The sequence below is a fragment of the Hemicordylus capensis genome, chromosome 3 (assembly GCF_027244095.1).
Source record: "Hemicordylus capensis ecotype Gifberg chromosome 3, rHemCap1.1.pri, whole genome shotgun sequence".
In the NCBI taxonomy this organism is placed as follows: domain Eukaryota; kingdom Metazoa; phylum Chordata; class Lepidosauria; order Squamata; family Cordylidae; genus Hemicordylus; species Hemicordylus capensis.
The window spans coordinates 263545190-263560218 of NC_069659.1; the positions used below are offsets into that span (position 1 = coordinate 263545190).

The 15029-nt window shown below is 42.1% G+C and overlaps 1 protein-coding gene across 1 annotated transcript in view; it reads right to left on the reverse strand.

Annotated features, from left to right (window-relative positions):
• The window catches only part of LOC128350589 (deleted in malignant brain tumors 1 protein-like), a 97988-nt gene extending 83325 nt beyond the window's left edge, over positions 1-14663 (reverse strand). The window contains exons 1-5 of the mRNA XM_053308987.1: positions 14453-14663; positions 12593-12634; positions 9941-9982; positions 5092-5254; positions 3086-3300 (exon numbers count right to left, since the gene is read on the reverse strand). Coding sequence (XP_053164962.1) covers positions 3086-3300; positions 5092-5254; positions 9941-9982; positions 12593-12634; positions 14453-14663 — 673 coding nt within the window. The remainder of the gene's footprint in view (positions 1-3085; positions 3301-5091; positions 5255-9940; positions 9983-12592; positions 12635-14452) is intronic.
• Between the last annotated feature and the right edge of the window lie 366 nt (positions 14664-15029).

The following is a 15029-nucleotide window of genomic DNA, read 5'->3' on the forward strand; positions in this document are numbered from 1 at the left end:
CCAAACAGTGCTTGCTTTGGTTATCTCACCAATGCATCTTATATATCAGCTCAGTCTTAGATAATTCTGTTCCTCAGTTTTGTTTTGTTTTGGAGCTCATTTCTAAAAGATAGAACCACCTATTTGATAGTTGGAAAGAGTGATTCATTCAAAAAAAAAAGAAAAGGAAGAATGAGAATAATATTTGTAGAAGCAATTTAGGCCACTGGCAACAGAGTGCTTTAAATTTAAATGCTCTCACATGTCACTTGGGCAACTTACAAGGAATATTATAAATGGCCACAAAATTAAATGAGCTAAATGAACAAAGGAACATAGGAATTATATTGAGTCAGACCATTGGTCCATCTAGCCTCAGTATTGTCTATACAGACTGGCAGCGGCTCTTCCAAGGTTGCAGGAAGGAGTCTCTCTCAGCCTTATCTTGGAGATGACAGGGAGGGGACATGGAACATTCTGCTCTTCCCAGAGCGGCCCCATCCCCTGAGGGGAACATCTTACAGTGCTCACATGTAGTCTCCCATTCAAATGCAAACCAGGGCAAAGGGGACAATTCATACTTGTTACCACAAGACCAGACTATGGGAAACACCTGTATCGGGCAGCAGCGATATAAGAAGATGCTGAAAGGCATCATCTCATACTGCGTGGGAGGAGGTAATGATAAACCCCTCCTGTATTCTACCAAAGACAACCACAGGGCTCTGTGGTCACCAGGGGTCCACACCGACTCGATGGCATACTTTACCTTTACCACAAGACCAGCTCTTGTGGAAGAGGACCAACTCTTGTGGTTAAATAAGTGGAAGCTTATTTAACCTGACCACAGTTGTGTATACCTCCGCAGTTTTGATTTGTACTGCTTTTAGAGCAAAAATGTTAACAGGACAATAGAAAATAAAAATTCTAGTCAGAATACAGGACTATCCTGATGAGTACCTTCTTAGAGAGCCATTGCTCTATAAAGAACATGTTAGTTCAAAGCATATATCTTTTGATATATTTAAGGGTGTGTTTTCTGCTTAAACAAATAGCTTTTGGGTCATTCAACATAATGTCAAATGTTGAAAACAGAATCCAGAGTTGCTTTTCTCAGCAGCTGTCAAGCAGCAAGAGACACTGCTGAAACGTGTACTTCGAGAGAGACATGCTTTGACATGTGCTATATTGAGCAATGGCTCTCTGTCAGAGCATAAATATGATCACTTAGGGATGTCATTTGTACCCCTCCACTTTTATATCCTTTTAAGGATATAAAATTTCTCAAAACATATCTGAAACTAATGGATCATGCATCAATGCTTGGAGGCTCCTTGTCTGTGCCTTTGTATGCCTATTTCTCCTATATTCCTATGAGGTTTGGGTCAGGAGTTCCTTATCTCTAAGGAACTCAGGCAGCCACACACATATGCATTGAGAAATACAACAGAGTAGAATATAATAAATAAATATAGTGACTGGCATCCAGAATAGCAACCCGGTAACACCGCAGAGCTGCACTCCACGCGGAGAAGCTGCTCTTAACTCAGCCAGAGTCCTCCCAAGCAGTATATGCATGCAATGGGAAGTGGGAGTGTTACTGCTGCTCTCCTCTGACTCCATAAGTGCTCTTTGACTTTGTGGAGGATCCTCCCTGCTGCTAACATGAGACATGGATCTCCCCGCAAATTACATGTTTAACCACTGCCACCAAGTAGACTTTTAGGCTTTTGACTGAGTCTACTACTACCACAGCCTTTCAAACCTCTGTTGCCAAAAACAAACCTTGCTAGAGTGGTAAGTCTTATTAGCATGGGGTGGAGTAAACAGAAGCTACAATTTTTCTTTTAAACTCACGTAAACAGAGAACTCACATTTTGGGTGGTATTAAAATGTGGAAAATAAACAAATAAATAAAGTATGTGATTTTAATTTGCAATTAGTTCAATTTAAATTTAAAGTTCTGCATCTCTCATGTTGTAGCAAAATTTTGTTACATTGCAATTAGAATTGGTAGTTCATTGATTGATGCTAAAGTTAATGATTAAGTTAATGTTGAATGGTGGAATAATGTTTATTGTTTGTGTTGTTGTTTTGTTTTGGCCATTGGATGTAAATAAAGTATCTATCTATAATTTAAAGTTATTACACAAGTTTAGTACAAAAAGAATTAAATAAACCATCAACCAAAAGAGGATAAAGGAGAAAAGAAATGGTTGGAAAAATGCATCCAACTAAACCATTCTGAAGTGGTCCTTAATACAGAGTCCTCCACAGTTACCGTTCTTTCAGCAACTTGGCTTGTTCATTCTCCTGTCCTGGTCACAGTACTGGCCTGGGGTTCAATCCAGTCTGGTTCTTCTGTGATTTTAGTTCTTGCTACAGCCACAGCACTGATTCTCTCAGCCTGGGCTAGCAATTCTTCACCTTTTACAGGCCTCAACCCCTCCACTTGGACTGGACTCGGTTCCCTCAGCTTTCCAACACTTACTTCTTCAACTCTGATTCACCAAATGAGAATCAGAAACAGGGAAACTCTCCTCTGTCTTTTCAAAAACTGCACACTGACTTTCTCCAGGGCTCTGTGTCTGACATTTTCCAGGAATATCCAGGTCTGACTAACTCTCAGCTAAAGCAGCCTCCTATATATACACAGATTATCCCAACAGTTATTTTTAAACAATCCAATCTGTATAACACAAAGTTCCATCCATTTTTCAAAATTTCCTTCCTCTCCAAAATTAAACTGTCATACAGTTCTTTCTGAAAATGAAACTAAAATACAGCAGGCATGAACTCTCATCCTTGCCAGCATTCTTTGCAACATAGGGACCTTGAAAACATATGACCACAGAAATCTATTTACAATAATGAGAGTTTTTGAGAATATCAATGCATTAATAAAAGTGCTTATTTACAAGAAGTTTTGGAATATCAGTTCAATTCATTTACAAGGGTTTATTTTACAAAAACCAAGAGGTCTAGGCCTTATTCCTCCACTGAAAGACAACAAATAAAATGGAAAGGAAACTGATGAACTTCTAAGCAAATGTAATCATCAACTGCAATCTTGCAAAAGAACAATTTGTAACATAAATGCACTCACTTGTATACTCATCTGCAGGAATGCTGTAATAGTTTGCCTGAAATCCTCTTCTTGTAACACTTCCATCAGAATAAAATTTAACTGTCATCACACTGGAATTTGATGTATAGGTGTGATAGGAACCAGAACAAATCTTCCCAAGTAAGTGAGAGCCAGAGGGTTGTCCATTGAAGATCTCAACATAATCACAAACGCATCGATTACATGCTTCTAATCTGGAAAGCATACATGGACATGTTTTTTTAAACAGTGATCTTGACAATACCATCCACCAGCTCTGTCCATCACAACGTGATGAGAGACATTAATATGCATGGCCAGCTCACTCATCTGGCACATTATTCCACTTTGCTTAATATATATGAGCATAGGAAAGGCAGGACAGGAATATTTTAAATAAATAATTGTGCATACACAATTTGGACTCATCGTTGGCCTTCAAGAGAGCCCTAATGACTTACTTGTTTGGACTGGCCTTCCAAGGTTTTTACATTGTTTTTAAGCATTTTAAATTGGTTTTAAATGGTTCTGAACTGTTTTAAATTTGTTTTTATATTGTTTTAATCTGATTGTTTTAAATGGTGTTTGTTTTTATAGTTTACCTGTTTTGCACCGCCCAGAGCCTTTGGATGGGGCAGTATAAAAATGTAACAAACAAACAAACTATAAAGTGGTATACACAGTAATATATGCAGCATTGAAATTGTATATGAAAGGTGTTTAGAATGGTCCAGCCTCCCCCATGTGATAATGCAAAGCAGGATGGAGTGTCAGGTGGGGGCGGGGTGTAAGTTCGCTGCCTTCATCTCATGGTGGGCAAGGTCAGCAGATGGTATCATCCAGACCAGCCCATTGAATTAGAAACTGCTTCTGTAACCCATTCCTTTGCACTGTTCTCTCAGGATAGATTTCTCATTTTTGTTTGGGGGACAATAAAATTTCCTCAGGCATTTGACCAATGGTGGGAAACAAAAGAAACTCGCTGGCAAACAGAATTTAATTCAAGCCAGGGCACATCACAGTGGGACTATGCTTGGAATGCCCTGGAACTCACCAAGCAACACCAAAAGTGTACAGAGTGCTTTTAGATCACCATGAACTAACCATAACCTTCCCCAACACATCTGGAATGAGAAGGCAGGGCTCTAAGAAAACTGCATTTCAACATTAAGCTCAATGAAACTATTTCTTTTGCAGAAAGTAACCATTTCCCCCCATTTTCCATTGGGAACATCTTTGTTGCAAAGCATTATATAAATATTTGTTGTATTCGTATTTTCTGTGATAACATTTTGTGCTCTTGGGATAAAAGTTGAGGGAAGCATGTATATTTATTAGTTATGTATTCAAAATATTTATAGCCCACCCCTCCAGTATGATAGTGCTTTGAGCAGCTCACAGAGACAAAAAAAAAAGTATAACACAAAATTAATAATATTCATTTAAAAACTAAATCCAGTTAAAATCAGGTTTACAGATTTAAAACTTATGGGAACAAAGAATGAAAAACTAGAAAGTCTCTAAAACAATGGGTTTTCAATTCTTTCTTAAATACCCAGAGGGAGGAAGCATGGTGAAGCGCATCTGGGAGGGCATTCCAAAACTGAGGGGCTCCCATTAAAAAAGGCCCTATCTCTAGTCCATGCCATCTAAATCCCAATCTGTGGTGGAGTTCTGAGCAGTGCTTGAGATGTAGAATGGAGGGCCTTGGCAGTTTCATAAAGGAGGGGCAGGAAGATAGTTTTCTGACAAAATAGATTCTGGAATGTGTAATGATCCACCCTCCTCCAAAAAACTAGTGAGAACAAGGGCATAGAATCCTAGACTAGAATCTAGGAGATTTGGGTTGAGGCATGGATTCCATGGTCAGTGCTAGTCAAAGCTACTGTCTCTCTGCAGTGCTGCCCCCTCTATTACAAGACAAACATTAGACTGGTCTGTAAACAAACAATGACGTATTTTGAATAGATAGCATGAAGTGTGCATTGTGTCATAGTTTTACTTACGAAAAAGGGTTAAGTGTAAGTACTATACGTGAATTACTTCCAACTTCTATTTCCCATATACAATTGGCGTAGTTTGGGTAGTTCTCAGGATAAAATGGACTTTGAAATGTCCCATATGAACCTGTAAGAACTCCTCCACAAGAAGGCGCTGGTTCTGTTGAGGCTAAAAAACCAAAATAAAACATAGATTATGTATCTGCATTTCAAAAACAGATTGCGATATAATATGTATGGCTCTAGTTCAAGAATTAGAAATGCAAAGTCACCTTGAGCACACAGAACTAGCTTTGTAGTTCTCTGGATCCTGGTAATATACTTTACATTTTCAAGGACATTTTTCTAGACAGCTAAATGAGCACAAGATTTTATTGCAGAACATTCCCCTTAAGCAGAACACATTGTTGGATACTTCCATACCATCCTCCTCCAAATTAACTTCAGATGGAGTAATGCCTCAGGTAAGACGAAGGAGTAAGGAGACATTTGTGGGGATCTTGTTAATCACTCTATGATGTCACTGCTATTTTGGGCCCAGTTTCTTCTGGGGGGGAAATATCTCAATGAAAAAAGGACAAAAGACTGTGACAAGTGCTGAATACCGGCTTAATATGCAGAAAGTCCTAGATTGGATTCCTGTCATCTCCAGGTAGGTCTGGGAAAGACCCCATATGAAACTCTGGAGAGCTGCTGCCAGTCAGTGTAGACAAATACTGAGCTAGATGCAGGAGCAGCTCCTCCTGGAAGTTTTTCACACCTGACTCTTCGCTCGTATCTCCTCCAGAATGGAGGGTGTGTGTTCACATATTGGCCAAATTTATCTCAAACTTCCTGCGAGCTATCGGGGAGCACTTCACACACAATTCAGGTTTTTTATTGCACACTAGAGTGTAGCCTGATTTATACCCAGGATTTTTAAAATCCACTTTTTCTATTGTTTTTTTTTTTTTGCGGGGGGCAACTTTGAACACGCAGTAAAGCCTCTCACAGAGGTACTCTAACCCCTGTACCTTGGAGACCCAGTCCGGTCCTCCAAGGTCCATGGGGGCTTCCAAATGGCCAGGGCCAGGGGCCTCCGGAGGCCACCCCTTCCCCGCCCCACCACACCTCTCTTTTTTATTATTACTGAAGCTGAGGGGTGGCGGCGGGGGGGGGGAGCAGAGGAGACCTTCTCCCCTCTCCCCTCTCCCCTGATGGGGAAATGCTGGGCCCGTCCATTCTGGGTGCACCTGCTTGTGACATTCGCCTGCTTGCGACGAGGCATGCCTGTGGCACGCCTGCTTGTGATGATCTCTCAACTGCGCAGGCTCATTTTGCAGTTGGAAGATGCTGGCCTGAATGGACAGGCTCAGTGTCGCTCAAACCCCTGCCCCCTCTGGGGGAGGGAGAAGAGGGGGAGAGGAGAGAAGGACTGCTCCGCTCCCCACCAGCCACCCCTCGGCCACAGTAATAATAATAAAAAACAAAAACAAACAAATGAAGGTTTGGCAACGGGCCCCCCAAAGGAGGTTTGGGGGGGGCTCATGGGGGGGCTCTCATGGGGGGGGTCTTGCGGCTAGGCAGTCCAGGCACTCAAATTACCTAGTTGCGCCCCTGGCCTCTCAATAAACCCATGGTAAAGCCTGCTGTCTGGGAAAGCTCCATGAGGCAAGATGAGGTGACACACTCGGGAGCTGCCTGTGCTACAGGATGGTGAATGCTGGCCCCCTGCCTCCTGTGGGTGTCATCTCACCTGGATCTCTCACCATCACCACCCCCCTTTCCCCTTGCTGGGCTGACTTCACTTTCCAGGGGCACCATTCACCACAGAAGATGAAGTCAGACTGGCAATGAGGGGAAGGGTTTTGTGCCAGCAAAAGAGGTAGCATCAGTATCAGTGTGTGGGGGGGGGGGGGGCAGCAGGCAAGGTGGAAAGTGCACAGGGAGGACAGCAGGGGAGGCGAGGAGGTGACAGCAGCACAGGAGGCAGGTGCCATCACATGTAGGCCAAGTTGGGCAAGGACATATGCCCACACAAGGACTTGTATGGATAAATATTTTGATCAAAGGGTTATCTTTGACACTAATAGAGATACTGACAAACTTCTCCATGCTCAGGTTTGGGGGGAAACTTCAAGGGCTCATACAAATTTAAGTGGCAGTAAAAAGAGAGAGGGAGGGAGGGAGAGGTGAGTTTTTAAAGACTGTTTCCACCACAATACTTTTGCTGGCATTCTCCAGTCTCCACCAACTTTCTGGTCCCTAAAAGCTGCCCCTCTAATTTTATTTATTTATTTTTATTTTTTACATTTTATATCCCGCTCTTCCTCCAAGGAGCCCAGAGCGGTGTACTACATACTTGAGTTTCTGTTTCACAACAACCCTGTGAAGTAGGTTAGGCTGAGAGAGAAGTGACTGGCCCAGAGTCACCCAGCAAGTCTCATGGCTGAATGGGGATTTGAACTCGGGTCTCCCCGGTCTTAGTCCAGCACTCTAACCACTACACCACGCTGGTTCCTACACAACAAAATACCCCTCCCACCACCTTTATTTACAGGGCCTGTGCTGGTGGGAGCAATAACAATAGCAGCATAAAAGAAGGAGGGAGGTTTTAAACTGTTTGCCTAAACTGTTTGCCTTTCCCCTCTAGATCTCCATTACCCTGACAGCATAGTAGGAAAGATGTGGTGGCCCTTTGGACCTGTAGTCTTCCCAAAGATTACTATAACAACTGCAAATTACTTTTTCCTCTGGTTGTGCATCAGGACAATAGAGAAGGAAGAGGTGAAAGAAAAGCCTGTTTTAAAACTTCCCATCATCCTTTGTGCAGCTGCTGAATGGATAAGTAATGGTAAAGAGAACTACTTAAGGGGCTGTGGGAAGGGGGGGCTTTTGGAGGCTGGGGGAGGGCATGTTTCCAAGCCCCATTTTGGCTTGGGAAAATGATGCAGGTTCTTCCAAATTTCCCCCTTTCCAAATAAAACTATGGACATGATTTAGATTCATCTGTCCCACTCACTGCATAGAGTGGAAGGGCACAGAAAACAGAAAGTCAGGAGGCAAGGTGTGACTGGGATGGAAGATGGATTTTGGAAAGGAAAGGAAATGCCAATTCAGAAGAATGGAGCTAATTTGAGGGCAAAAGTAAGAGAAGTTTGAGAAGTAGGGGAGAAATTTCTGGTTCTGGAAAGCCTTTTCCTTTCTAGCTTTCTTTTTCTACCTGGACATCAATTTGCTTCCATCTTCCTCCACATGTATTGGCTGCAAGCCCTCTCCTTCCACATACAGAAGGAATGCTTCATAGTCAAATTCTTGTATGAAGGCATTCATATAGTGAAAATCATCTATGAGGAGGAGGAGTTCTGTTTCTCTTTCTTTGGAATAGGAGTAATGATCTCTTGCCTAGTGGTCTGCATGGCTTCTTTAAAGGATTAGACACATGCAGAAAAGGTCTAGCCACTATAGTTTACTGGAACCTTCAAGTTAAGGATGTGCGAGCTGGCTCAATTCAAACTGTGGTTCAAATCGAACCAGCCTGGTTTGGGCAGTCCAAGTTTGAACTGAAGCGACCCCTGGTTCTAAGAACTGGTTCATGGGCCAGTTCGGGGGATATACTTGTAAAGGGGAATCCGGTGATTCCCTAACAGAAAGAGAGGTGGGGAGAGTGAAAGGGCCCTTAGTTCTTTCTTTCTTTCTTTCTTTCTTTCTTTCTTTCTTTCTTTCTTTCTTTCTTTCTTTCTTTCTTTCAATTTTCAGGCCATGGCAGCATGTACAAAGGCCATTTGCATCACCACACAATTTGCATAGTGATGCAAATGGCCTACGCACATGTGTGGAGGTCACAAAAATAGCCTCTGCATGTATGCAGAGGCCCAAACCAGGCTTCAGCCAGCCTGGGCTGTCATTCAGGAGGCTGGCAGGGGGCGTGGAGGAGCTGCCTTGCTGCCTCGCCACCACCATCTGATAATTCTAAAAAAGTACTAAGGGCCCTTTTACTCCCCACCGCATTATGGTAGGGAGTCGCCTTTTACTTGTAAAGACCCACAAACCAGTTAGGTCTGGTTCGATGGTTGAACTGAACCGGACCCGGTTCAGCTGAAGCTGAGACCAAGCTGGGACAATTCAAATCCAGTCTGGATTCAAACCGAACCAGTCTAATGGCCAGCTTGCACATCCCTACTCCAAGTCCAGAAACAGTAATACCGCTGAATATCAGGTTCTGGGCCTAAAGAACAGAAGGCTGTTGCCTTCGTATAGGCTGGTCAGCTTCCCAGAAGTATCTGGCTGGGCAGTGTTTCAAACAAAATGTGGTACTGTACAAGCTCCCTTATTTTATTTTATTTTTAACTGGAGAGGAGATTAATGTGGTTGGAGAAGGGGAATTATTGATTTGCAAGGCTGCATAACTTCAGCCACAGTGGCCAGGAGTCAGGCAAGATGGAAGCTATAATCCAACAACAGCTGGAGGGCTGAAGTTGAGCAGCCCTGGGTTGAGCAGTGGTTATTCTACCCTCCTTCACTGACCCCTGGTTCACGTAGGGCTCATACTGGCATCTTTCTTTCAGATTAATGATCAGAGACTATTGGTTACTATTGATAAATCAAGCTTTATGCATGTTACTCACCACTGGCATTGTGGGCAAAATCCCACATAAGAAATATATTCGACAATGTATACAGACCAAGGACTGGTATTTAGTCTTACATGGAGAAGATGAGAGGGTGCTTACCAGCTGGAGCAGACGTTTCTATGACTAAGGAAAGAGTAAAATAAATGCAGTAAATTACAGTGCCATTGAAATCAAAACTGTCTATTCAGTTTATGTAGTTTCTTCTTGTATGGATTTATTATGTAGCAGAAGAGATTCCTTACCAGAGTAATGAGTTTCCAGTTCTGTGTATGATGTAGTTGATTCTTGTAAAAAAAGAAGGAATAAAACAAGAGTAATATGCGTTGCAGCACATCCCTTTTGTGTTACAATTATTGTAAAATAGGCAGGGAGGGGGAGATTGCAGGGCCTTCTAAGCAGTGGCTCTGAAAATGTGAAACCAGGGCCTTTTTGTGACATGGTCTGAGGGTAGAAAGTTCTTTTGAGCCTTCCCCCCACTTTCTTCTCTCTGATTGACATCCATGTGGTGTTACCTAATGTTTGTGCTGTTGCACAAGTGCAAAACTGCATAAACGGAGCTGTGCAACAGTGGCCATTATATATAATAGCTGCACTGCAGCACAACTCAATTTGCACGATTTCTGCACTTGCATGACAGTACAAACATTACATTCCACCATTAAACATTACATTCCACCATTGTATAGTATGTCAGCCACTGTGTCCTGTGTCAATGTAATACAGTAACTCCAAATCGTGAAATAAAATATAATCTCAGGAACAAGAATTAACTGATTCATTTTACTGCCTCAAATGAAAAAGATTGCTCTGATCATTTCAAATACTGAACCATATTTTGGGTGCCTGCCCAACCCATGTGTGGGGCCTGGGGTAATTGTTACACCCTTTGCTCCCCGTAAAAAAGGCCTTGTGTGGAATATCCTGCCCAATGAGGTATACCCTTGCTTGTTCCCACTAACTTTTTCAGAAAATGCACAACAGATTTGCATAAACAGTCCATGTAGGATATTTTTTTTATATTGTTAGCACTGCTAAGGTATCAGTTGGAGAAAATAAGAAGTTAACCAAAATATATAATATAATAACAGAGGAAGAAATATAAATGCCAAATTAATAAAAACAAGTGGTGCAAGGATCAAGAAGAAAGTATCACTGAAGAGACATGCCACAAAATCTGTTCTAAAGGTATAAAGTTTTCTGTCTTGCCAAGAAATTTAGAAAAACCCTTGAAAATGTTTCAGTGGCACTTGATACTGTGGAAAATTAAAAAGCATTATTTTTTATTTGATTTTTCCCTTTTATGAAAGGGAGAATCCAGGGCGGAGCTGTAATAGAGCAGATGGGTTCAAAGCATCCATTGTATCCTGCGTTGGAGATCTGCAAAGTGTCTGGAGAGCCACCAAGCTCCTCCTGCCAGTGCTTCCAGCCACTGCTTCCCTCAGTGACTGGCCTGACTCTGCACCTCCTCCTTCCATTGGCCAGGCTCCTGGCCAATGAAAGGAGGATATGCACACTGACCTGTCGCCGTCACCAGCTGCCTCCTTTAGTGGCTGGCCTGACTCTGCATCCTCCTTTCATCAACCAGGAGGCCAGTCAATGGAAGGAAGGAGGGTAAGTGGAGCTGAGTGCATGGGGTGTGCATGCGCTGTCACTGGAGGAGATGCTGCAGGGAGCACAGGCCTACTCTCTCCTCTCTAAACCGCTGGGGAGAAGGGAGGTGTTGGCATTGTAGTCTTGAAGAAGATGGTCTTATTCATCTTTGGTGGAACTGCAAGTAGGCATAAAAATGTTGGTCTGAAATAATCAATGAACTGATTAAAAGCTTTCGGATGTGTTTAATCAGGGATCCTTAGTTGTATTTATCAACCTATGTTGATGAACTCCCTAATGAGATACAAATGTCATGTCTATTTCTGCTAATGGTAGCAAGATTATCATTTATGGTCCATTGGAAGGATTCAAAAGAACGAATAGTACAAGACCAAGCACTTAAGCTGGAAACTGATCAAGTTAGTCACATTGACAGCATATTTGATAGCCGCACTTTTAAAGTTGAATGTGGGAAAATGGAAACTGATAGTTAAACAATTTGCAAAATTGTTTGAGGTAAATTTAAGTGATGCGAAGAGTATGGATTACTTTAATTTAATATGAGCAGTATAGGTTAGCTGGACTGGAAAACTGAAGGATTTCCTTTTTATCTTGTCTTAAGTAACCTGGATGGTATCTATGCCTATGTCTATATTTATGCCTACATTATATATTAATACCTATTTCCACTGATGTTTATGTTTACAAAGATGTTTAGGATTATGCATTTGTTTATGTCAATATTTATACATATATATTTAGGTATATAATTTGTTTACATTTATATTGATATTTGTATGTTTATGTTCAGATATATGATATATGTGTATATATTTGTTTATTCCTATTAGATACCTTGGACATGTATATTGCCTTTCCACCCACTTTATTGAGCTAAAGTATAGACTTGGTAGCGACTGATATTTATTTAGATGGAATTTTTCAGGGTTGTGGTTTTTTAAAATGAGTGTGGCAGTTGATTGATTTAGATATATTTAAACTATATATACCATGCTGGGAACTGATAAGAACTGTATTTAATTTTGATATTTATGTCCATTATAATATAACTATTTTTACTGCAGTAAATTACAATGCCACTTAAATGAAATGGTTTAATATGTAGGACAAAAAATTATTACCAGTGAAAGGGGTACTGAATTGTCTGGGTATTTCTTGCAAGCAAGCAGGAAGAAGAAAGAGTGAGAACTGTATTATGCAGGAAATTACAATGTCATTTAAATCAAAATTGTGTACAGTATTTAACTGATGATGTTTAATATGTAGCAGAAGAGATTCCTTACCAGGAACAAGAGTTTCCAGTTCCATGAATGCTGTCGTTGTTCCTAATAAGAAAGAAGAAGAAAAGAGTAAGAGCCTTCTCTGGGCCTTCTTAGCAGTGGCACTGAAAGTTTGGAATATTCTGTCCTTGTCCAGTGAGGTCTACTCATGCCTGTTCCTGCTAACCTTTCAGAAAAAGGCCAATTCCATGCTAGGGATCATTAGGAAGGGGATTGAAAATAATGCCCTTATACAAAACTATGGTGCAGCCACACCTGGAGTACTGCATACAATTCTGGTCACCACATCTAAAAAAGAACATTGTAAAATTGGAAAAGGTGCAGAAGAGGGCAACCAAGGTGATCAGGGGACTAGAGCACCTTTCTCATGAAGGAAGTCTACTACACCTGGGGCTATTTAGTTTAGAAAAAAAGACGACTGCGGAGAGACATGATAGAGATCTATAAAATCATGCATGGTGTGGAGAAAGTGGATAGAGAGAAAATCTTCTCCGTCTCACATAACACTAGAACCAGGGGTCATCCCATGAAATTTATTGCCAAGAAATTTAGGACCACAGACGGAGATACTTTTTCACGCAATGCATAATCAATTTGTGGAATTCTCTGCCACAAGATGTGATGACAGCCATCAACCTGGATGGCTTTAAGAGGAGTTGGGATAACTTCATGGAGGTCTATCAATGGCTACTAGTCTGAGGGCTATAGGCCACCTCCAGCCTCAAAGGCAGGATGCCTCTGAGTACCAGTTGCAGGGGAGTAACAGCAGGAGAGAGGGCATGCTCTCAACTCCTGCCTGTAGGTTTCCAGTGGCATCTGGTGGGCCACTGTACAAAACAGGATGCTGGGCCAAAACTAGATGGGCCTTGGGCCTGATCCAGCAGGGCTGTTCTTATTAGTGATGTGCCCGGACCAGTCCGGAAGCCATTCTACAGACCTCCGGACTGGTCCGGACATGGGCAGTTCGGGGTTCAGGTGGATTGGGGTGGGAGTTCCTTTAAGGGTGGGGGGAGGGTTTACTTACTCCTCCCATCACTTTCCCCCCTCTGGTGCACAGAGTTTCGTCAGTAATTGGGGCGGCAGTATACCTCCCTGCCGCCCCTTCCCCTGCTTGGCTGCAAAAGGCTTCAAGAAGCCTTTCATGCGTGCACACGTCGTGTGCGTGCTTCATGTCTCCGTGACATGCACGTGCGTGTGTGGCTGCATGCGTGCACGTCACTGAGATGTGAAGCGCACGTGCGACGCCTTGAAGCCTTTTGCAGCCAAGTGGAGGGGCGGCAGGGAGGTATCCTGCTGCCCCAATTACTGACGAAACTACGTGCGCCAGAGGGGGGAAAGCGGCTGGAGGGGTAAGTAAACCGTCCCCCACCCTTAAAAGAGTCGCCACCCCAGTAACGGACCACAGCTCCGTGGTTCCGTGCACACCTCTAGTTATGTTCTTAAAATTCAGAACACATTGCTTCATAATCGAGTCTTCTTGGATCGTTTTTACACTCCGAATTATAGATAAGAGTATTTTTCTTATTTTGGAGTGTTTTTAATTTTATGGTGCTTTGGTTAATTCTGATTGTTTTACTTACTTACCTACTACTTACTACCAATATTTATATACTGCTCTTCAACAAAATTCTCAAAGTGGTTTGGCAAATTATTGAACATACAGCCACATGGGGTAATACTCGTGTAATAAATCAATAACTAATCACAGAATCAAGGAGGCCTTGTAGGCCTTTGCAGCAATTCTCCATCTTGATATGGAGCTTCATATCTCCAATTCTCCATATATGGAACAAAATCCATTTTTTTTCATTGAGTCAGTCACTCAGATATTAATGAAAACATCACCCAGCAGTGCAAGAGTACCTGAGCAGATAACACTGGCATCTTCATCATGGATACAGTTGTGCATTCCCCAGCCTCGATGGGAGCACTGATCTAAGTTGAATTCATTCCCAGTGCAGTCCACATCATCCAGATGTATATCACCTGAGCCCTTGCCAAAATGAGCATTTCGTGGTGCTGAGAGAGGATTTCCACATCCAAGTTGCCTGCACACAACACGTGCGTCGTTCATATCCCACTCATCATCACAGACTGTCCCCCATCTTCCATGGTAAAGCACTTGAAGCCGTCCCTCGCAGCTGTGTCTTCCATTGACTAGTTCCACTTTGAAAGACGAGAGGGACTTTTTAAAAATTCTTTTTTTCAAACTGTTCCATGCAAATCATTAGGCATCGGAAGGGTGATTTACGTGATAATTTGGGGTTCTCATAAAAATAACTTTTGTCATAATTTAGTCATCACATACATGTACCCACAAACTGCCGTTCTTGCTGTTATTGATACTGCTATTCATCATCCACCAGGCAATAATAAACCATCTTGTAATCTATCTTGTGGTACAAAAATTACCACTTCCTAAAAACACCTTAGAAAACTA